The sequence below is a fragment of the Numida meleagris genome, chromosome 3, assembly GCF_002078875.1.
Source record: "Numida meleagris isolate 19003 breed g44 Domestic line chromosome 3, NumMel1.0, whole genome shotgun sequence".
Taxonomy (NCBI): domain Eukaryota; kingdom Metazoa; phylum Chordata; class Aves; order Galliformes; family Numididae; genus Numida; species Numida meleagris.
Window position 1 is genome coordinate 49,555,674 of NC_034411.1, and position 25,608 is coordinate 49,581,281.

Sequence of the window (25,608 nt, forward strand, 5' to 3'; positions counted from 1 at the left end):
AGAACATTAGCAAAAATAAGTTAAATGCCCTGTTTACCAAAAGACATGGATGTTCACTAGCAGTGCTGTGGAGCATCATATTGTTGTGCAACCTATGTATCTTCATTGTAATCCTTTAATAAAAATGCTTGTGTTTCTTGTGTACTTGCACATACTGTATTCACATCACAGCACACGTTGATTATCATGCCCTTTTTTAGTAGCTTAGCTCTAGAAAATGCTGTACTATCAACCAATACCAACACCTCACCTTGGAGGTTTTCAGATTAATTATCTGACTGCTTTCAAGAACACCTGTCATGTTTTATTTAAAAAGGAGGACATGCAGATCTTTTTTTTTTTTTTTTAATAATTGGCGTACAGATAGAATTCTGTTTTGACGCAAACTGCATGCATCCCTCCTATGCTGCAAGGCTCAGCCCCATGAGCCAGCCAGCACAGATGTCTCTCTCCAGTAAGAGGAAGACAAGGAGAGCAGAGGGAAACCTTCCCTTCCTAGCTCCTGGCAGACTAAGAGGCTTCCCAAGCTCTTCTGTAGTGAATCAAATAACAGCCCAGGAGCTTTCCCAGGTACTGGAAGGAGTTAGTCTGTTCTGCTGAACCAGGAGGCAGTGTACAGGTGGATGTTGCTGTCTGGCTCCTCGGTGCCTGTGGAACTGTGCTCCTGCACAGTCGCAGGCAGGATGAAATGGTTCAGCCAAGGCTCATTCCCCAAACACAGTTTGCAAAGTCACCCTTCTTTGGAAACTGAAAGGATTGGCTAGTTTGAATGCAAACTGTTTAGTGCCAGTGTGTCTCCGTGTCACAACACCGTTACTGGGCACATTTACTGTACTGTGGGGAGAACATAGGAAGTGTTGGAGGAGAGGGGGAACCTTAGTTAAAACATCCTGTGGAGGTAACCCCTTACATGATGTCTGAAAATTTTCATGATGGGTTTTATTCAAGTGTAGGTAGTTCTGATTTCACTGAATTTCCATACATTGCTCTGGTTGTTCTGTGGGGTTTTTTTGTTTGTTGGTTTTGGTTTCTCTGTATGGTTTTGTCTTTTTTTCCTCGGTCACTTCTAAGTTATATTATGCTTTTGATGTATGTTTGTTCAGGATCTGTAAGAGATTTGCTGAAGTTTTACAGTGATTATCTAAAATATACTGCTACTGGTATTGTTTCTTTAAAACAAAAACACCCTGAAGTTTTTTTCAGACAGGGTTTTGCTCATCCTTTACGGTAGATTCACCAATCCATTGATTTGAAGGCAGAAAACAAATGCTATAACCTCTGTTAGGACTTTTAACATAACTACTCTGCTAGATTATGTAATCTAGACCATTGTGTAATGTAATGAAGACTGCTGCACAATGTAATCTTGCTTATTTTATTTTATTTTAAATTTTATATTTTATTTTAAGGGTGGTAGGGGGGTGCTGTTCCTGATTTAATGAGCTTAAAGTTCAGAAATCCTATTACATCCTCATGATACTTTGGTTCAAAGCATGCATCTGCTACATACATTTTGAAAGTGAAGCTATTTGAATTGGCCAATGATTCACTTCCTATCTGTTCTGATGATTTTTGTGGGAATTCAAGGACTCCCAGCTGTTAGAAACCACTTCCATTAATGTGGGAAGTTTTTTTAGTTTGCACTTGTAAGATACAGTTCTAACAGGGATAACTTTGATCTAGCAAATTCATTCTCCAAATTTTCCCATGACTAAAGTCAAGGCAGAGAGGTAGGCTCCTCCAGCGCATTTACCAGCTGGGTACTTCATCTGAATCAGGATGACATTCAACCTCATTAGGAAAAAAACAGGTCATTTCAAAACCTCCCTAATTCGCTGAATAAGTTAAATGAGACATTTTGAATTTCTCAGTATTCTCCATACAAGGCACAGTTTCCACATTTCTACTCATGGTGCATTACTTACTGCCAATTAGCCATCTTTTCAGTGTTGGTGTAGAAATGAGAACTAGACCCAAAGTTCCAGACACATGCATGTGATTTCACTAATGTATTTGTATACTGACCACTGTCCTTCCTGAAAAACACACATTTATGGCTGCAATATTCATCCTAGGGTGATATTCTCCAAGGGCTTTATTAACTTTACCAGCATCATACCAGTAGCTTCTACTCATTTAACTTCTGTTATCTGCAACGGTGTCATAATTACCTTCCTTTAGCATATTTTTTGTTCCCAAATCCATGACTTGGTATCTATGTACATTAAGACATACACAGATGCATTCAAGGAGGATTCAAACACGAGTTTAAACATGAAGTTGAAACAAACTTTTCAATCTCTTAAAAATGATCCTGAAAAAATTAAATAGTATGAAGATATATAGTTTAGTAAAAAACACTTCTATTAGCTATTCACATTCAAATTTAAAACTTCCACTGCAGCACGTCTAGTAGACAGAAATGTGTGTCTGTGAATGTGTAATTATGCTGCTAATTCTCCTAAAGATACATTATGCAGTGAACATAGAGTGTCTATGCCATCTCTAAGGCATAGTTTGTTTAGGAGTGAAAAAAAGCCTTCCCACATCTGAATTCTAAATGACAGAGATAATGATGGCAATATTAAAAGACAATGTAAATGCTATATCAAGTACTTAAAAAAATTAGTCTTGCATTCCTCTGTAATGAACTGCATTATGCCAGAGGCCATAAACACAGAGGGAGATTATAGTTATTAGTATCAGCAATAGAAGTCCTCCTATTCAGAGTTCATGCAGGGATGACATTTGTCTTCTCCATTACCAAGAAATTCATGTTAATCCATGAAACTCTGATCCATCACAAGTTGATGCCATCATTCTGAATTTCTTAATTTGTATGTCTTTCAGAGCAAGAGAGTTTGACTGTCCTAGTCATGAGACACCTGACATATGTTGATCCACTGAGATCTTTTTATCTCTGGGAGGAACTGGGAGGAATGCTTTCTTTTGATGCTTCTTACTGACTATAGCACTATAATAGAAAAATAGAGATTTACACAAAAAGAGACTGAGAGAAAACAGAAATGCAGAAACAAGTGTGAATAAGTGCATGATTTGAGTCCTCCTGTTTCATATTCTTTTATCTACTGCTCCTTTGAAAAGGCAGATACAAGAAAATATTCCAAATAAAGCATGCAAAACATAATTAAATTTTAAGAGCCTGCATCATATCTGCACTATTGACAAAGCTAAGCAAATATTCAGTAAAAAGGTTGAGCACGTACATTCACAGACCCATTAAACAATGAGTTAGAATTGGGAGAAAACTCAAGGAGGAGGGGAGTTGAAAATAATGGTTCTGTACTTGGTTAAAATTCAGTAAAAACATATGAAAGTACAGATTGTTTCACCTTCATTCTATTTGCAAGAAACAGGAAAAAAAAGAATGTTTTGAAGTCCAAGTGAAATTAGAAGCTGAGTACCAAGGAGGGGTAAAGTGTCCATCTTGTTTCCCTAGTTGGAGACTTCAGTGTTGACAATGCCTGTATAATGTATTTTCCAGTCACTTATCAGTCCTGCCACAAGAGCAATCAATTTGATCCTAGATGATGTAGGTAAAGGTTTTGTATAAAAACCAGATATTGAAAGGAAGTTTGTTAGCTTGTAGAAGAAGGCTCTCAAGAGAACTCAGCAGAACATTAGTATCATAGTTCTGAGAAAATCAAATAACTTAGACGTGAGTCACCACTAAAATTATTGAATTGCCCTTGGATAACTATAGCTAATCTTTTTTCATATTATTTTTTCAAAACACAGGCCCTATATTGAAACCTTTTGTTCAGAAAGTAGTAAATGACAAGTAGCAAGAGGGACAGAAACTCTGTTAGGGGACTGTTGCTGCAGGCAACCTACATTTGGGCAGAGAAACAACCAAGGTTACCACAGGAGTATTTGGACCACTGCTGTTGGCACAGTGTAGTTGATTTTCAGAGTACCCGAATCTCGATGTGTTAATTTGCAACAAAGTAAGCAAAGAATTCCTGAGACAGGACTGGTTTACACTCATATGGTTGCATGTTTTCTGCAAATGCATCTCCGATTGCACACAGCCATATTCTGGCTTGAGGAGAGACAAAGTCATACAAGGACTATCTGGTTTATGGAATCTGACTCTTCACTTAGTAAATGGTTGTTATTGTCATGTCTAAGATGAAATTCCTCTTGGCAGAAGGGATGCTTGAAAAGGAAATCACTTTAACTTCCTCCTTCCCTTACACACCCTCCCTACAAGTATATTTCCAGCAGCAACTCACCATCAATCCTCAAGATATGAAAAGTTCAGTGTCATCATTGACTATCACAGCCTACACTGGCAACTCCATGTCATCCCTTGTTTGATTAGTGGAGTGGACTGCTGGAATTAATTCACGTAGCAGCTCTCTGCAGAAGGCACTTCTCATCCCCATGTTACAAATGGAGTTGAATCACTGGATAGGAGTGATTTAATCAAAATCATCTGTTATCTGTGATTGGAAAATGAGTTTGGTACCTCAGATGTACATTCAAACTAATCTCTTAAGTTTTGTCACAGGATAATAATACAGATCAAGGATAAGAAGGACATTAAGAGGATAATAATACAGATAAAGATACAGATAATAATCCACACCTTTGGCTCTCATTATGCCAAACTAAAACCAACTCATAGAGACAAATTTCAGTCTACTCCTGGACCTCCTACTTGGAATTGATCCCATTTGTTCATGGAGGACCTTGTAATAGAGATCCTAAATTATTTTTCTCCAGAATCCTGACATGATGTAAGCCTACACTCAATTATGAGTACCTTCTTAGTAGACACCAGAAGCAAAGCAAAGTTAGGTGCATGATACAGTGCTCTCTGACATCAGTGACCTCTTATACATCCAGTATTAACTCAAACTTTCTCAACTTTAAAACCATCTCCCAAACCAGCCAACATGAGGTACCTGAATACATTTCTACATCTGGACTTTGTTCCCAGGGGTTATTTCAGACTCAAATTTTTGTGTGAAAAATGCTGTCTTGCAAACTCTGTCTTCATCACTCCTTTGAATCCCCCATTTCCCTTCCTTTGTTTAATAAGTGAGATACCTGCCCCCATTTTCAAGACATTTGTGTCACTGCCTCCAAAGTGCAGATGTTTTCTTGCTGCCTCAGCCCTGAGAACTCTCCCCTGCTTCTTCCAGCCAATGTCAGCACAATAATTCATCCTTTTCCTTGTATTAGAAACCTATTTTAGAACCAACACAGAAGGCGCAGCCAGCTGCAATTCTTCAATTTTTCATCAGCGAGTTTACTAGAATAAATAATTTCACAGCGAAAAAATGGTGCTCTTGATGAAATATCACATCAATCTGGAAAGGTGATATATGTGTTTTACAGCAGTATGGAATTTTATTCATGACTCCTTCTGGCATTTGTAGAGTGAAATTCTCAAATCACACAGAAAAGAACACCACCACCTGGGCCATTTTCACTACTGCTATAATTTATGAGCTTAAGTGCTAGCCAAGAATTTACTGCCTGTAATAAAAATAAGAGTTAAGAAAATGCACACCTTAGAAATGTACCTTATACTTTAGCAGCAGATCTGTAAGAACACAAATATTCCAGCAGATGATTGGAAGATGGTTACCTTTGCAAGGACTACATCTGGAGATAACTCTGAATTTTCAGCTGTCTTCATGTGCCATATCATGGCCATGGTTTTGGGTTTTACTAGACTGCACAGATATTTTGTGCCATTGTCCTTAACATCACCATATGAACATTTTTGACAAAACAACCTATGACTTTTCAACTCTGATCTTTTAGGGTGGCCTACAGAGCTGGCTGAAATTCATCAATGTTAAATAACCAGATACTAAAAATCATCCAGTCTGAGACACGAGTTTAATAACAGGTTTTGTCTCCCATTCTGCACGCACTCATTTCCTTTCCCCATCCAGATATATCTTCTCTCTCTTTCTAGCATCCATCTCTGCACAGAACATTTTTCCCTTTCAGACTGCACTTTGCTTCAATTTACTGCTATTATTTCAAACCTACAGTGGGCCGGTGTGCCAGACAGTACCTCCACTTCCCACCTGCAGTAACCACTCTCACCTTACTCTAGAACTTGCTCTACAGGAGAGTGAGACTATCACACCTACAGCAGTAATACTATCACTTCCCCTCTCACATATAATAGCATGATTTTATATTTTGCTTGCTGTGTCATTAACAGCCAGCAGGCTGTGCTAAGAGATAAGTTTTCTCTATCAGAAAAAACGCTGAAAACTGTTTGCAGAGCAACGTATTTTCCCAAAGGCACTACATAGAGAACCTGAATGTTTGCCAGAGAAAGGCACCGGTCTGCTTAGGATTTAGAAGAGGGAAGATGTATATTTTCACATCAAAATAAAAGAGCAGCTTGTTACCATGATCAGTATCCCATGTACTATCAGTGTTTGTATCACACAGTTTTAAATATCCTTTAGTAGCAATAACTAAAACATATCTTAAGCACAAGAAAATAATACAGGTAATTTCTCCTTGATAGGTAGCAGTAAGTACTCACTTCCAGCTTATGATAATGTCAGAAAAATTATGAGCCCTTTCCAAAATATTAAAGGATGAAACACGACAAGTCAGATGCCGAGAATGGAACTGGATGGCCACATCTCCTCTTTCTCACCAGTAAACATGTCATCTTCTATCTCATTGGGAATGTGTGAATGCCAAGGAAAGCCCAGAATTTTTTTATTATTATTTTTAAGCAGATAAAAAACAAGTACCTGAATCATAATGAGAAACTTCATTTCTCTTTTTATAAAACTTCGGAAACTATTAAATTTTGTGCTAGCACAGGATAGTGCGTATCAAATACTGGAAGACTGATCAAGCCTATAAGGTGCTGTTTCCTTACTAGTGTAAACTGGTGGATGTACAGTGCTCCAGCTACTTTCTCTCACAGGCCTGCATCAGAATTCCTGCAGCAAGCACGCAAGGAAAGATCCTAAGGAAATGGTGTTTGTTTTTGTAGGATTTTGGCTTTCATACCCAGAAATAAAAGAGGTAGCAGAAATATTTGGCTCTGCGTGAATCAGGGAAAGCAAAAGCAGATGCTGAGATCATGGTAAACCCCACATGGAAATTGGTGCCTCATGTTGTTTTCACAACCACATGTTGCAAAGTAAAAGAAAAACAAAAGCATCACTTGGTGAAAGTGAAGCTTTGTGGGAAGCTGCACCAAGACAACGCTCTCCTCCTAAGAGGAAGAGGTCCCCTTCTTTTCTCTGCCCACACAATGCATCTTCCTCCCTTGTAATGGCTCTGGCAGGTACTGAATTTCTCCATAAGCCAACGTTACTCACTATTACCATAGACAATTATCCATCTTGTTGGGTAGTTCCTTGCTGCCTGACTCCACTGAGCTAACAGAGATGCCAAGCAATGGGCAGAGCAGCATGAAGCAAGAAGTGGGAGTATGTAGGATGTTGGAGGAAGAGAGAAGGACGGAGTGCGCTTCTTTCTGTGCAGCTGAGCCCTTAGATGAGCTCACTTCATAGGAAACACACCTCTGTGGTGCTTCTGTCTGTTTGGCCTGGCCAGCTAAACCAAAACTTCTGACAAAGATCCCAGTTCCTTTTTAATCGAAACTGACTGCTCTGAGAGTTGAAACAATCTGACCATGTCTCAAGCCTTTCAGAAGAGACAATAAAGCATAAGGTACCCTTCCTTAGGGGTGGCTACAGCAACCAATGAAAGAGAATTAGGTAATTTAAAAACAGAACTCCCAAAACTGCATTGCCAGCCAGTGGAAAGCATTCCTCACTCAAACTACTCCCTGATTCTTCCTGGCTCCAAATTACTCAATTTACTATTAATAATAGCCCCAAAGAGAATTTGCTTGTCTTTAGGAAGCAGCAGGTCCTATCTTAGTGTGTAGCAGCAAACTGAAAAATCTGCAGTGGGAAAAAAAAAAGGCTAAGCAAAATGCTCCCTCATTTCAACTTTAATTGACAAGTGCAAACATAAGGCTCTCGTTCCCCAAGCTGTGAGTATCATTACATTAAAATCAAGTCACACATGTGGGCAACAAGCAGTGAAAAGGCAGTGCTGAGTGCAAACACTGTGCCTTGAGTTTGCAACTAGTGAATAAAATGGATTTAGGAGCTGGAGTACTGTTAGTACACAGTAATACCTTCCTACTGCTGCAGGCCCTGCCCCTGCATAGTAGATATCCTAGCAGATATTCCTTTAGGTATGGCTTTCCCTGTCTACACAGAGTCTACTAGATTAGCAGTAGTCTGTTTTTACATGATAGTTGGAGATATGTTTTCCTATCTTCTTTTCTTTATTTTAAGATGGGAGAAGTAAAGCAATCATAAGCAACTTCAAGATCCAGAATAATGTGTGCAGGTCCTGGGGCATCTAGGACCCAGGGAGCACTAGAATTCATACAATTCCTAAGATATGGTCTAATTATATAAGCTATTTGCCCTATAGAAATGTAACAAACTTATATCCCCAAAATGGACTTCATATGTACCAGGTGGGGTACATAAGCCCCTGACACTGTGGTAGCTAGAATGGTATCCCAAGGAAATGGATTTTCAGTGTTAAAGGCTGAGTAACATAAAATAAATCATTTCATGGTAATTCATTAAGGATGATGAACTTTTAAGGAATTACACGCATAATCTATTTTTAATTTTCTGCCAGCTCAATAAGCCACTCCCCTAGATTTTTACCAGAGAGAAATAAAATAGAAAAACAATCATTTTTTCAGAGCAGACAGATTTTGCATTTTTACTCACAGCAAATTTCATGAAATTTAGTACTCTCCTTAACACCTGTCAACCTTTTTTCAGTGTTGGAATGCTTAGCTTTTGGCAGGCTTAGTTCCTGTCACTCTTAGACACAGAAACAAGAATTTCATAGATCATAGCTGAGAGAATTTTTGTTCTGTTTGTCACCTCAATTTTTATATCAGTTAGTAGAGGAGCTAGTTTTGAAAAAGCAAGAACATGAAAGCTTGGAGCAGATCAAAATAGGATAAATCAAGTGTTTAAGGAAATGGTGAATGACATCTTAAAATGTCTGCTGCTTCAAAATGTCCCACATGAAACAGGAAATACCACTTTGGCACTATTACTACAAGAAAACCACTCTGGTTTCCTGTTAACAGAAAGGCATCTCTTACATAAATAAGGCTAGCAGAGGCTGTCATTGCATTAGTCACTCCCGTGCCACCAAAATATATAGGGAGGCAGGGGGGGAAATTTCCACCACAGCTCAAGAATTTTCCTTACCCGGACTTCCTTGATACTTTAACAGATATAAAATACAAGTTTTCATGTTAAATTTGTAGCAGACAAGTAAGATCACAGGCTTACATATTAGACACAGCATGCCTATACTTTTTTTCCAGTTATAACTAATTTTAAATTCCCACATTCTACATAATTTTAAGCCAAATATCACCTCTTTTTTTTTCCCTTCACCCCTAACTGACCTAAAGCAATCTCTTTTCCCATAGGGTGGTTTTCTCCAAAAAGAAAATTATCTGCAAAAAAAGTGGTTGTATTACATAATTTATTCCTGTTTCCAGTGGAACCCAGTATTAAGTAGATCATCAGAATTATATGCAGAAACAATTCTCAAACCCAGCATGACACCTTTCCCATATTAGGCAAAGAAATGTGATATCATCTCGTGCTGGTAGCTCATGAGATCTATAGCCCCAAAAGAGGGAGAGATTTGATTTCCAGAAAAGCTACCAGAGACAGGCTGCAGAAACAGATGAAATTAGATATTGTGATTAGTTACTCCAAAATCTGTGTAGCTGGACTTACTGCACTAATGCAAAAAGGTTTTACTGACAAAGGAATGCTTGCGTGTGTGCGCATCTCATACACACACTTTCTCCTGAAAAATACATTAAAAAATTCCCTTGAGATTTTTGGACATTAGCAAGGACGCAACGTTTCCCTACAGTAGGAGTCAATAATGCAGTCCCTCCAAACTGAGACCAATAGAATTTATGCTCAGGTACCACTTATCCTGAATATGACTGAGCAGAGCAAACAGTTGTCCAGGTTTCTCCTGCTGACATGGCTCCCCATCGCATCCACCAGTTGCAGCCATTGTCCCATGCATTGTTCTTCTCCAGCTGTCTTTCACATTGCTGAATGGATGAATTGTTTGATGAATCCAGGTGAAAATTGTTGCATTAATTAAAAATGCTAGAAAATTAATCCTACTTTATTAATATGTTCACTTCTTATTTCCCATGCTTTCCATTTGTTTGGGGTCTAAAAAGCAGCTGAAGAGAATGGAGATAGGCTTTCAACACTACACTTGCATCAGAGCCATAAATTTTTCCAGAACACACAGGAATTCTCTAAAATAATAACTGAATTAAAAGTAACCCTGATCAATAATTTTCTGCTCTTTTCTAAGAGGGTGATACAACCCATCCTAAAATTTCCAAAAACTCAATAGCTCAACAATAATAACCTACTGACCATTGGAAAGAGAGTAATTTAAAAGTTATTTTATGCTATTTTATCTAATTAAAACAAATAGCAGAATTCAGGCAGTCTGAGGTCATTAGTTTCTGCATTTAAGAAATCTGTTTTTTATGTCTTGATATAAACAGCGTGAAAAAGTGTGTATAGGCTCCCTAGTGCTTTCCTTAGTGTAGTTCAAACCCACTTCAGCAAATGGAGTTGGCTAAGACTTTACACAGAACTGCAAGGCACTGGCTAGTCTGGCACAGTTCAACAGAACAATTAAGCATGTGTTTGTTTTTAAGATCTAATTAGTGAAGATGCTTTTGAAAAGAAATTGTATTTCCATGCTTTGTTTCTGCATGGTCTGCACTAACAAGAATAAATCTGAAGCGTACAGCAACTTGACTTCCATTATTCATCAATTATTTATTGGCAGATAGCTAAAATTCAGAGGGAATAAGTAGATTAAATCCTGCCCTCCTAACCTTCATTGTGTGCTCAGCAGTTAAGGGACATTATGTCAAATTCAAGGGCTATCCCTCCCCTATCCTTAATGCTCAAAGATGGCCACTGTTAAGAAGGTCTTCTGGGAATAATGAAAGCTAAGTCTGTAAAATGGTCTCATGTTTAGTGAGGGATTACTGGAAAACAAATTTCACCATGTATTGTGCTCAATTTCCATCAACTTCCAATTAGAATAAGTGAAATAATAAAATTATCACTTGTACAATGATTTTCTGGTAATATTAGTTTTTGAACAACCTCAGTTTTTTTACCTGCTTCCCCACTAAGTTGTTGCTACCCACTTGTAGGTAGCACCTAACTTCTGATCCCCACCAGCAGACTAACTCCAATAATTAAGTCCTATCCCAACATCGGTCCTGACCCTCGCACTCCTAAAACCTTCTATAACTGAGGCAATTATGCTATCCTGAGCGCAGCTCTGCATTCAACCAACTACCATCTGCCCAATCCTTCTCCAGTAATGTCTGTATCAAAGGAAACCTGCTGACTGTTAACAATGCAATCTCAAAAATTGGAACTCTTGCTTAGCAGGTGGAAAATATTTCATGTTACTATTATTTGTTTTCTTGATCAAGATACAATAAAATATTTCTCTGATAAGAACAGGTGAATATGCTATATTTTTTTTGAAGATAAACCCCATTAAAAACCAATGACAATATCGTTTCAAGACAGCAAACAGAAATGCAGATTCCCACAGTAGTTCTTGTAGTGGCATTAATTGGAGTATGGTGGGTTAAGTCTTGCTTTTTGAAACTCAGCACTCTGAAAACTTCCTCATACTTGCAGACATGCTGAATACAGAAAGGTAAAAAACAAACCCTGTACTGAAAACAGTGATGCCAAAATCCTGTAGCAAAGTCTCTTAATGTATTCATTTTTGTTTATCTGAAAAGAAATCCCAACATTTTCTAGAAAACCTATATACCTGCCTTAAAATACACAGATTTTCTTCATCTAAATCACAAACCTAAGTTGAAAACAGAAAAAGAAATTACAGTGGAAGTCCCAGGGTACTCTCAGTTCAAGAGCCCTTACAGTGATTCATACTGGAACAAAGAGGCATTTCAAGTCAACATGCAAGCACTCTCACCTAAGTGGGTCTGGTCCATGTGATCCTATCAACATTACGAAATTCAGCATATATAAATATATAAATAAAACATATATACAGTACATAGTCACATTCATATAAGCCATAAAATGATGTGTATTTACAAAAACATTTGCAGCTATGCTTTATGTTCCACATCAGCAATTTAAGTTTTTAGCTTCTGCCTTGCAAACTTGATCACCTTGCTTGATCAGGGAGTTTGGAATGAACCTGTACCCTACATACTCTCGCTTCTTTAAAATATGAAAGAAGCAAATAGCCTTCCAGGAATCTCTGCCAAATCCATAAGAAAAGTTGAAATTTGTTGAGGCATTATTTGTCTCACTGAAGAGCAATTTACATGTTACCAAACAAAGAGAGACCGTCTGTTCTTGATGAAGAATGGCAGTACTTTGGTCTGGTCCATAAATAAATGTCATTGTCATAAAACATCAGGCATGACAAAACTGGATGCCTGACAGTGGTACGTAGTATAAATTTATGCATAATTTCCACTCAGTTTGTCTTGGTTTAGACAGGTAGAGCAGTCAAAGTGAATGAATACAGAGATGAAAAAATATATAAATTTCAAGTTACCTTTCAGGGTCGAAAGGTAGAGAGAAGATTACATCTTGTTGGCATTGTTGTAGCTTCTTTTATCAGTAAGTTCAACGATTAATACAACCCCAAGGAGCTGACATTTATACAGTTCATATTATACAGCACTGTGACTTCCAAGAATTGCACATACACCACTTACTTCTCCCAATATGGAAAAATATTTCTTCGCTACTTCATAAAATATACTCCTTAGCCCATATTCAAGCATCCTTTTTTTAATTTGGGGGAATTTGCAAAACGAAATAAAGTTTTGGAGAAGAGACTGTTTTCCTTGAAGAACACTTGGAAAAAACAAACCTCGCAATGCAGAAATTTAAAGTGCCTGTATGTGAAGACGCTTTGGGAAAAAAATCTTGCAATCAACTGTCAATCCATGGCTTCAGATAGCACTTTCATTGATAGGCAGTGGAGTTGTCTCTTGCTCCTCGCTGTTCTCTGTGGACACATCCTGGACCTCCTGCTGCTGATAGATATCTTGGACTAGCATGATGTTTGTGTTCCTCCACTCTCTGTACTTTATCGCCGTCAACTTTGGGTCTTCTAACAACTGGTTAATTGTAGCCAAGTCATGTTCCTTACACTGGAAGAGAACAAGATGTTATTTCCCATAAACACTGTCAAGATCACCGTCCATAACAAAATCATCCTGGGAACGTTAAAGAACCATGCCATGAGGATATGACCAATTATCCATTCTCTTGGCAGCTTTTATAACCAAGATTACTGAAGTCAAATCAGCAAAAATTCCTCCCAGCCGAAGGGGAGATTATGATTTTATGCAGGTTTTTTTTGTTTTCCTTTTATAGGATTCTTAGCAAAACTTTATGAATGAAGACTTGAGAAAATTAGACATTAGTTAATTAATTTGTGGGCTGGCAGTATAGGCTATAATGTACACATGGGTGCTAATACACCTGTCACCAGATGTTAACAAATCTGTTCTCTACTTCCAGACATGAGCAGCTTAGACTGTATAATGTGAAGGCCCTAGTTCAATTGTAAGTCAGGAGCAGTCATCTCATGATATAGGGAGACTAAGAAACCTGATGTCACAGAATCACAGAATGGCTGAGGTTAGCAGGGACCTCCGGAGGTCATCTGGTCCAACTCCTAATCAAGCAGGGCCACCCAGAGCAGGGTGCCCAGAACCCCATCCAGGCAGCTTCTGAATAACTCCAGGGATGCAAAGTCTACCTTCTCTATGGGCAACCTGTGCCAGTGCTCAGTTACCCAAAAAGCCTGATGTTCATACAGAACCTCCTGTGCTTTGTGTTTGTGTTCACTGCCTCTTGTCCTCTCACTGGGCACCACTGAAGAGAGTCTAGCTCGATCCTGTTTACACACTCCTTTTTTCTCTACTGCCACGTGTTTCATCATATCCTAGGACACTGTGCCTGCAACTGATTTCAAAGCACCTTGTCAACACACACACACGTTCACAATGCTTCCTGATAGTAGCAATATGCTGCAGTGACATCCATATCCCATTTCCACTCTAATCAACTGTCAACAACTCTAACTCCTCTGAATAACTTCTGAAACAGAAAAAATTACTAAACTGTTGATTTACACTGGTCCTATCTTCAAGACCGGTCCTTGTATGAGGGCTTCTGGCATCAGTGTGGAGATACATGGATAGCCTAAGAGCTGAAGAGGAAATAAGGAAATAGAAGGGAGAGGGGAGTATTTACAATGCGCAGACATGGTGGCAAAAATCCATGCTGTGGAATTTTTCTGCAGCACTAAATCTATTTCCCGCATGCATTAAGATTGCGATGCATTTGCACACAGCTTCTCTCCTTAACAATCCAAAGTATGTTTTGTTAATGATATATCATGGCAGGATCATTAATCTGTTGTTAAAGAAATGGTGTCAAAAGACCACAAAATCACACTGAATCTTTCATAAATATTTTGCCTTAAAACTAAGAGGTTTGTATCTAAAACACAGTAAATATGGATCAGATGTAAAACTTCTCTGATCTTGAAATTTCCAGTAGACCATTTCAAATTGTCTCATGTCTCACATTCTATGTTAATAAAACTGACTTTAAAAGCACATCATCCCACTGATGCAAAGAATATAGCACATTCCCACTACAAGCATTTGCCTTACAGACAGGCAAACACTGCTGTGCATACAACTCTATTCATGTCTGTCAGAAAGTGTCTGCACTGTATTTGTCTTGTCAATACTCCAATTCCTTAATTTGAAGAAAGAAAAAAAACCAACACATTTTATGCATTATGAACACTCCAAAAATGATTTTTCCATACTAAATACAAATGTTAGACAAGTCTAAGTTTATAAGCACTGCTAATGACAATTTATATGATACTCTTGGGTTAAATCAATGCAAAGCTATCCTCCTTGCTCATGTCTGGAAGAAAGGCTTCTAGGTTTGCATTCAGCTCCAAACTAATAAAATAGATTACCCCATAGCATACAACTCCATTGTGTACTAACTGGTACTTAGATTTATTAGGGAGGTTAATATCAGGGAAAGACCTAGGTATATGCTTCCATATTTATTTTCCTGTGCCATAAAATTGATGTGTTTTTTTTAAACTAACTTTCTGTTGTGTAATGAGCTCAGCTGTATTTCTGATGCAGAAGAATAATATGATGGTACCATGTCACAAGAGACTCATTTATCCTGAAGAGAAACTTCACCAGGTCTCATATGGAGCCTGGTGAAAGTCCTGCAGCAGGCAGCACAGCTGCACTCCAACTTGTCTTTTAGGCTGTGTCTTCAGAAAGTTTAAGACAGGCCTGGGTGCCAAAGCCAAGCCTCTTGTTGCAACTAATCAGTGATTGTGATGATCAGAGAAGTTTCTACATGCATTTCTTCAGGGTACTATGTCTGAAGCCAAACACACTTACCTGAAATATGATAATCAAATCCTATTTTTAGCAAAGCCCTTGGTTGGGCATTTATTCTTTCTCTTTAAAAATTAAATGTTATGGTTATGCTTTCTGTTTGATTGAGTACCATTCAGAAGCAGGTTTGGAATTCCCATGGCATTCAAAATGATACTGGGTGAACAAAGAATCTCATAAATCCCCATATTCCAGACAAATGTATTGGTCCTCTGAATCCCTCCACCCCTTCAGTTCACAATACATTTCCAAAATAAAAGCAGGATGCTTGTGTTATTAAAAATACTTGTTACAGGAGGTCTTTACAAAAGCTTTGGCACATCCTGTACGTTCCCCAATAATCACATAAAGAAAACTTTTCTGGCTCATGGTCATTTTCATGTCCTTTATCATCAAGGTACATTTTCTGCTCTTCCTTATTTAAGGCTCCCTTATTTGGGGCACTCAGCTGAGCCTGCAGGTTCCCCAGCTAACTAAGAGAGATGTTCTTTATTAAATTTTCCAAATATGGTGGAATTTCTACAGAAAAGGTCCCTTCTGAGCTATTGCCTCTGCTTCCAGTTCAAGTTTAACAACAAAACACAGACCACAATTCTGAATAAAAGAGAAAACAGTTTCAACAACCTAACAAACTCTCTGGGGCTTTAAGTAAATCTATAATTAGAGTTTGGCTTGCTTCTTTTTCCAGCCAAACTATTTGTTTCTCTCAGGCTCTTCCGTGGCTCAATCTGTGATCTCACCTTTAATGTGCTGTTCAGCATTCGAATTTTGTGGAGTTTCTCATTAATGGAGGGGTTTTTGCTGCGTTTGATAAACGACTTCCTCAGCTCCTTCTTGGTTGACAGCCGACGATCACCAATGGGAGACAGGCTTGCTTGTTCTAATGACTTGTAAAGTCTCTCCATCTCATCATCAGCACATTTTTCATGATCTGCAAAGTAAAAAATAAAGTGTGTATGAGCATATGAATGTGGCAGCAGATAACTGAAACATTATGTTCATCCATCAGAAAGACTCAGCCAAGTCAAAAAGTAATGGTACTAGAATCAAAACTAAGGGCAATGTTTAGGGTAATTATGTAGAAGAGAATGACATACAATAAAACTCAAATGTTTTTAACAATCAGGTTATGATCCATGCATATGTGAGCATATGTTTCCACTTTCCAAGTGCTTCTTAAATGCTCTAAAGATATCACAGACTTTGAATAACTGTCAATAATGCACACTAATTTGATGGCATCTACACCCATTGACATTTCCCTTTCTTGCTGCACACAGTTAATCACACTTCTACCTGGCAATACACAGGCCAAATTAGGTTTGGTGTACAAACTTATTGTCAGGTATTGATAGTCACTGAAAATACAGCAAAGAAATGAAACGTAGAAATACGTCAGAGGCTACAAGAGAAGGTCCCGAGGAAACAGATTAAATCAGGATTCCTTGGGTCACCTAATGCCTAAATCCCAAGCTTCACAGAGCACAGCACAAAATTTGCTTGTGGTGCCTCAGAGTAAAGCTTTAATCACCTCCCACTTAATTGTTTTGATGGTGCTGAAGCTGCAGCACCATCTTCCATGTTAGAGAGAACACAAAAGGAAAAGTTAGCAAGCAGCTGAGAATTGAAGAGGATAAAATAAAAAAAAAAAACTTAAAAAAAAAAAAACAATTTTTCAGAATAGAACAACTTAAAAATGAACAATCAGAAGGTTAAAATGTGCCAAGCATAGCTTGGGGATTTTAGCAGAAGGCCATTTTCAGCAAAAGACTGTGCCACTTCTTCCTCAGAGCACACTGAAGAGTTTTCTATTTCAATATTTGCTAAAGGAGAATCTTAATGACATTGGTACTTTCAGGATGCCAGTGAGTCCCTCAAAAGCCACTGGGATGATGTTCATTTTTATTACACCAGAGACAGTGGTTACAGCTCTTCTTAAATGTAGTCCTCCATGTGCCAACTGAACTGGCAGCACATTTTTTCTTTTAATTGAAAGTTAAACATTGACTTTTCTAAATCATCCTTAGTCAGCAAACAAAAGGAAAATGTCCTGTTGCTCCCTCCTATTGCAGCAAAAAGACTCCTCCAGCTTGTCAGCACACTCAGAAAGGAGTCTGCTCCTTATCTTTTCCGTGTTTTAAAAAGCAAAGCATCCTCCTACATTCCTCTTTTTTCTAAATATTTAGATTACAAGAAAGGTTTATAATATGCTACAAATATTTGCCTTCACTTTGTTGCTGGCCTTTGTTCACTACTTTGTGATTTTAAAAAGGCTGCTGTAACTTGACAAGAACTAAATATAGCTACCATCACTGGTACAGTGTACGGAGAGGAAAGGGAGAACTGTTATATATTTAACAAGCTGTGGGAAATAGAAAAAAAATCCAAGTGTAAGTCATAATACACTGCAGTAGTATTTCCTGAAAACTGTTGGCTCATGCCATGAGGCTCGTCATTATAACTAGCTTCCTGCCTACTTGGGATGAAGCAGCTGTTTGTTCCATTCACCAGCTCCTGCACAGCACTGGCTCAACCATGTTGCAGACCTCACCTGTCAGGACTGTACGCAGTATCACTTGCAGAGATAAACTGATCTTCATCAGATATCCAAGAAAGAGCATACCAACAGAAAATAATTTACTGACCAGACGAATGTGAAGTCACTGCTCCATTTATTTTTTGAGTCTAACTCATGATGCTAACCCTAAAAGTGTTACAAAGCAGCAAGCATTAGAAAACACTTCTCTGTTTCTTCCATTTTAAGTACTCTGAGATCTTTGGTGCATTTGTGGCTGAAGGTAAGGAGGACAGGAACACTCAGCACAGAAAAAGAAGGAGCTGGTGTAAGAAGAGCCCAGCAGAAGGCTCCCTGGCCATACACATGATCAGCACTGTGCACTTAGCTCCTGTATTCTTACAAGTTTGCAGCCTCAAACTCCTCTCCTATTACTTATTCTTCCACTTCTCCCATTCCCAGAGGGATTGATCAGGACTAGGTAATTTCAGAGGGAGAGGAAACACTGAATTCTTCAGATTAAGTATAGATAAAGTGAATGACAGTGAAGTAGCCAAATGGAATTTCAGGAAACAGCTGGAAAAAAGGGTGAGTGAAATCTGCAGGCAGTGTGAAGCCAGGTATGAGCCATACATGCTTTGGTCTCCACCTTCATTTACACTGACGAGCAATGAGCTATTTCCATAACAACTAAAGAAAGAATAACAAAATGGTATTTTAATATTGTGTTTTTTGTAAAGAAGATACTGTTGCTATTGACAGAGAGTACATTCACCAATAAACTGAGGCCAGACTGTCTGACACATGGACTTTTAACTCCACTGCCCTGAGTTCCCCTGAGCTAAGCTCAGAAAGCAAAAGCCCGCAGGCTTGTGCAGGCTCGAAGCCATCAGTGAGCATTCATCATGTAAATTTGAAGGGGGGAGGGCTATTGGAGAAAGAAGAGAGGCATTATATCTAGCAGTCAATTAACAAGACCGATAGAATGATCAGTGATTAACAACAACAACAACAAAAAAAAACATATTTCTTCTTTCTCATGCAATGGTGCAGTGCAGTACTTTACAAGCCTCTTAATGAGAGGAAAGTTAGTGAGGCACTACCTATAGATTTTCCCACAAAACACCTGAAATAAAGTTAATGTTGGATAACAGAAATGAAGTAACATGACTCAAGGCTTAAGCATGGACTGGGATTTTTTTCTCTGGGTTCAAACACTCACAGCACATTTGCCCAGAACTTTGTATTGCTTATTTCCCTCTGCATCTCAAGACAGAACACCAACCTGCCCATCAGCAAGTCTAAGAGAAGCAGAGGCATTCACCTGGTCTGTGTTTCTAGACATCAGTGATTCAGGCTCCTATGAAATCTGGCCTGTCTAGACCTACTATTGAATTGTTATAAAATATTTGCTTTACGTCACAAAGTAAAAATTCATGCAAAAAGTGTATTGCACTGAAGCTCAGACATCAGTGTAAAAACAGATTTTTGTTTCAGACTCACAAAGAAAAATGAGCTACCCTTTTGCTGAGCTTTGTTAAGTTCAGAAGGTTTATATGATGGATATATATAGACTGCTAAACAAGAAGTTATGTTGCTGTGAAAGTAATGCTTCCTGTTTATTTCCATGACAACAACAACAGATACAAAGAGCACAATGACATTATTTGATAGATTCTCAGCTATCACTAGGAACACTGCTTTTCAACACTGTCTTCACCATTACCTTTTTTTGCCAGGAATGAGCAAGAGCTGGTATGCCATGCTCATAAAAATATTAATGGCTGTCTGGAACATGGCTTGTCTTCGACCTTACTGCCACCACTGCTGAAACACACTACTCACTGCCTCGCTGTGCTCACATCCACTGTTCTGTCTCCAGAAACATTCAACAAGTGCCAATAAACGTCAATAGATATCAACTTTTTTCCTCATGGGGGAGTTCAGTTCCACTCTGTCGTTTCATACACACTTCCATGTCAGATACCATTCTGTCAGACTGCCCTTCCCCTGCCATCTGCTGCATGGCAACAAAATGTAATGGAATATTGGCTGGAAGGTTCAACCTCTACTGCCATACCACCAACATCTACCTCTAATGCTGTGGGCCAACATAATAAAATAGGAGGCATTGCTTTCAGTGCAGCCTTCATAAAATGGACAAGATGGGCCCCACTAGCAGTGCTGAAATGAGCCTTTCCAGAGCTGGTTCATACATCAAGCACATTCACAATCACTTCAAAATAAGATACTACAAGTTATCTCTTCCACCCGCACATTTCAAGCTAAACACTTTCTGTCTCAGGCATGCAAACTGAAATGCTACCACAGTACTTCTTTATCTCATCCTATTTTAAAGATAAAATACACTCATTTTTCTCTCCAGACTCAATGAAGGATTAGGGGTAAGGAATGCGCTGTAGTAGTGGAAGGATATTACATATTGCGTGCATCTATGAGTGTGTACATGCACACTGGAACATGTACATCACCATACATTATATGCTCTTTGCTTCCCTTGGTAGCGTTGACTAAAAGTAATTTTATCATGTGATGGGAAGAATAAGTCCTCTAAAACACTTATTTCATTCTCCCAACACTTCTGAATATGTCATATAGTACCATATAGCTCTCTTAACTTTGTTGAACTCTCCAGTGGGAAAAGTGGAAAGGAACCAGTACTGACCCAAGAAAAGGAAAGTCCTACCCTGAGGTATTTTAACATTGCAGAGAAAGAGACTGCCTACGTTGGGACGATGAAAATTAAGTGATATTTCAGGCTGGCCAGAACTTCTTACCAACTCCATTTCAGGAGGAGTAAAACACATCGGTGTGGCTCAGCGCCACATATCTGGAATTTCCCTCAGCCGAACAGGAGATACCACAGACCAGAGCATGTTGCCAGAGGCACAGCACATCAGTTTTGTACCTCCTCAGCTTTCAGCTTCCACATTCTTGTCAGTCAACTTGCCACACGTGGGAGACGTCACAGTATAGAGACTTCCCAACCTGCAGCAACACAGGAGTCTGACTGAAAACTTTTGGATATATGACTATTTAAGCCCCAAAAAAGAAATTATCCAGAAGTTTTCAGGCAGCAGCTGTGAAAAATCAAGCTGATTACTTCCCAGTGGTGAAGAAACAGAAACTGGCAATGTTTTGCATAAAGAGCATTTTGCATTGAAAATCATCTCCAACAGAATATATATTACTAACTCTAAACTGAACCCCAGAAATTTAAATACTTATTCTTCCATTCTCTAACTGGGATGCCATAGCTCTCCAGCTGTGCATTAATTCCAGGGAAAAAATCTGCTTCTTCCTCCTGTCTTTGCTATGCTTACAAGCTTCTCGTGGCTGTGCCAGCTCTCCTGTTTCTGATTCTGCCAAACCTTTTGATACCAATAGGGCACAGGCTGGAGGGAAGAGATGAAAGCATTATAACCCACCCATGCCCTTACCTACTCCCCACACACACACTCCCCCATCCATGTTCCATATTAGTAGTGGTCTTTCCAAAGGGAATATGACGACATGTTGAGGAAATCACATTTCTGACAGAACTACAGACCAGGAAATATATGATTTAGAAGGATGAATCTTAGACAAACTCTTCACTGGCTAATGCAGAACCATAAAACCAAGAGACAGGAGACAGTGGGAGAAGTAACAGGAAAATTACATTACCACTAAGAGTCAGAGGCTTTTGGTTACAACATCATAGTGAGTTCAGCAGGGAGAGGTGCCATTTTTAACAAACTTCAACTAAACTGGAAACAGCACAAATAAGTATCTCCTTTTTCAAGGTCAGAAAATTATTACAGCATAATTTTCACCATGATTCCTAAAGCCTTTTTGATCAGAAGGAAAATAGTCATTCAAATACAGCTGCTCTTCCAGACAGTTATACTCACTATAGGCGTGTTTCTTGGATAGTCTCAGCCACAATACAATATTTGCTACAACTTTTGCAGAAGGAACAAAGGGGCCAGAGTACACCAGAAGATCTGTTCTGGCTATTACTGGCACAGGCACATTCAAGAGGGGAAAAGGATGTCAGTTCTGAGAAAAGAAGCAATTGACCACATCCAGCTCCTATTTAACCAACTCCTTCTCACAATAACAACCCACAAAAAAAATCAAACTGTTTTCAAAAAGCTTCCCAGGTTTCCCAAAATATCAGCACACACCAGCTCTTTCACCAGCTACTAAGAGCTAAAGTGAGCTAAACCAGAAGTGGTACAGTAAAATTTTCTTCCCAAGATGCATGAAGATCATGTGATGGTGATTATAAAACCCTCAGGAGCCACAAGGAAGAAGGATGTTATTGCTACAGTGGAAGATACCCAAATAAATAAAAACACACATTCCTGTTGACTTACAGTGACCTCTCAATTTCTACAGCTTCCTTTTGTTATTGTTGTTTTTGATGATGGTGGTGGTGCTGGGTCATGGTCTGATACTTTCAGTTCCAACAGTTGCCAGAAGAAACACAAAAGATGGAGTTTGGCTGCAGAGTGTGTCTAGCCATCCCAGATGGGGCAAGAACAGCTTCTGGACCCAGAGCACGTAGTCACGTACTTGTTTGTATTCTTTACTGCTTCTTGTTTACCTATCAGCTTCTTTGTGTCAGCATTGAATCCTCTGTCATTGTACATGTAAAAGGCTGTAACACTGAAATATTAAACATTCCCTTTAAGTAAATGGAAATACAATACTGAGTTTCCTTCAAAAGAGAAAACTCTCTTTTTCTATACTTTTGTGCCACCCTCTGGTATGTAATCTCTCCCCAGTAATTGGAGCTGAGCATTAAGTCTGCGACTGTTCATAACACTGAGAGCTGCTAGAAAGTTTTCTTTAAATATTATTTGGTACATCTCCTCATACAAGACGCTTATAGTTGCTTAGCAGGTCTCCTTAAATAACTTTCATTGAGGAAAAAAAAAAAAGCCTATAATCATTTAGCTGAACCTGTTGTTTCCCTTACAGAGATTCACTCATTTTCCACTTTGAGAAACTTTCGTCTATTTCATCACTACAGGTTCTTTACTTTCCTTGTATTTACATGGCAAGCTCTTCCCACTAAAGGCACAGCTACTTCTTCTCCTTTCTAGGTGACAACTTTTCTCACATCAGCCTCCATTTCTGACTTTTGACAAGAAAAACACTCTTTGGTTCTTGAAAAACTTTTCTCCCAGGTCTTGGCTGCTAACAGCTACAGCCAACAGTTCCTCATGGGATTTTTCTAAGCAGAACATGTCTGCTGCAAAACAGAGTGCATGACAGGAGAATTTCTGTTCTCATAAGGAAAAGGAGAGTATATACACGTGCATAGGCTCTGTGGGCAGAGAGTTCAAAGACTGTAGGTCTTTGAAGACCCTGATAAAACAGCAAAGACCTGATAACAGAAGGTTTAGTTTATGTCCATGGGACATATTCTTTTAGAACATGCACCAAAGCAAGGTGTACCCAGCTCCTTCTGGGTGTAGTCCCATTATGCAGAAACGTGAAGAGCTGCCAGCAGTGTACTGTTCAGAAGCACTGCAAAGTAAATAAGATGGACTACACTAGCAAATCACTGAGGTATGTCCTCTTGTTCCACACCAGACAACAATGGTGTTCTTGCTGGTTACCATAAATCATGATATTTTGCAGATAGTTTTTATCACCCAACTTGAAATTATCTCACAGTGTTTGTGCACATCCTTATCAACTAGCTGCAGAGGAAAATTCTTGAGGTATAAGCCACAAATACATAATTATGTTCTTTTTGATAATTTCCATTTGGAATTGAATTGCTACTTTAATTAATCCTTTTTTCACCTCAATCCCAAATTGAAATAGTTTAAGTAATCACCTTACAAGTTGCTTCATTTACTATTTCAGCATTCATTACAAGAAAAAAAATTACCAACATTCTCCATCTTCTCCTCATACTAAGCAGAGTGATAAAGAATAACAAATATATGGTATACATCTTATTTGCTCAACAACAGTTATCATGCAGATAGTAACGAGTGAAGTTATATAGTTTCTATAGTGACTGTCTCACTAAAATGATCTATTTCTGGAATTGCATCACAGTTTAGCAGTGTGGTTAAAACTGATGTATTCTGCAATTAGGGCTGGCTTAGCAGCGAACAATGAATGAATTCATTTCTCCAGGAATATTTTTGGGACAATTAAACCACCTTAAAAATGGCAGAAATATACCAAAATAGTGCCTTGATTTACATTTTAATCCCGCTTTATTGGTAAATGTTACTATATCATCATAATAGTCTATAAAATTCTGCTTTACATAATTACGATTGCATCACACTAGATCTGTCACCATCCATAAAAGTACCTGCCACCCTTAAAGTTATAATAGAAAGCATTAGCCTGAGTATCATTGCAGAAATTTTGACAATATCAGAGTATCTCATTCTGAGCAAAGGCTCAGCAACCACTGAATCTTTCTCAATGGGATCTGGAAGCTACCATACTCTCTCTGTCTTATAATACAACAGTCAACCTGAATGCAATTAAATACTGGCTTCTGTGTACACACATAACCTGTGTGTCTCTCAGTACATTCTAGGAATATTTTCCAAACAGATTACTTGGTCAGATTTAACTCTAATGGTCAAATTACAGAACATTTGCTGTGTCTTTTTCACAAATCTTTTCAGGGACCTGTGCACAGCCTTTTCACTACTTGCAATGCCAAGATTTACAGAAATTGGTAATCAGATTCCACAAGAACTCTTTAAAAATATTTACTTTCTTCAACAACATAGAATTAAGACATTTTCTCACTCTCAGTTTTAATTCTTACTGATTTTCATTGCCACAGAAATCTCTAGCAGGGCAGCTTCATTTTCTATGGATAATTAAGCTGGGTGCAAAATACACTGAAATTAATTTTCACTTTGTCTAAAGCTTCTACTTTGCTCAATTTTCAATATCTCAATGTTTATTTTGTAAAATCAGAAAATCATATAACAAAACAAAGGTGTGCTGTTGATACTTGTAAAAAAATCGGAAGAGTGACAGTGTAACTGTCGTCCCTTACAATATCATTTAAGTGATTCAGCTCCTTGTTTTCTGTTCACCTACAGAGAAAAGCCCCAAATTCCCTGAGCCCAGTGCCATCAGTTTTCACCTCTGCATTTTTTTCAGTCTAGGTTTTTGGAAGCATCTTTGTTTTGAACTCATCTGAGACAATATCGCGCTCTCTGCAATAGAATACTTTCTTTAATTCTTTACAAGGATCTCAAATCAAGTGTAGACCAAGTGCACGAGAACATCATTCTTTCTCTATATGTTACATTTCTAGTTAGTGGACTGAGCATCTTCACATTTCAGTATGTTGTATGCAAGATATACCTTTCATATTTTCACTGTTCTTAAAGCATGGAGAGAAGATTTGCTCAAAAGGCAGGACACATTGCCTTGCTATGGCTGTGTTAACAGTAACAACAATCAAATTTTGGTACCATACCAC

The 25,608-nt window shown here is 38.5% G+C and overlaps 1 protein-coding gene across 13 annotated transcripts in view; it reads right to left on the reverse strand.

The window, feature by feature from the left end:
- IPCEF1 (interaction protein for cytohesin exchange factors 1) overlaps positions 5,358–25,608 on the reverse strand; it is a 72,491-nt gene continuing 52,240 nt past the window's right edge. For 12 of the 13 annotated variants that reach the window (XM_021389384.1, XM_021389382.1, XM_021389381.1 and 9 more), the window contains 2 exons: positions 16,345–16,535; positions 5,358–13,303 (listed from right to left, as the gene is read on the reverse strand). In XM_021389384.1, coding sequence (XP_021245059.1) covers positions 13,103–13,303; positions 16,345–16,535 — 392 coding nt within the window. In that variant the 3' untranslated portion in view covers positions 5,358–13,102. Of the gene's footprint in view, positions 13,304–16,344; positions 16,536–22,501; positions 22,794–25,608 lie in introns of those variants that run through there. The other variant, XR_002436259.1, reaches the window with a different exon arrangement.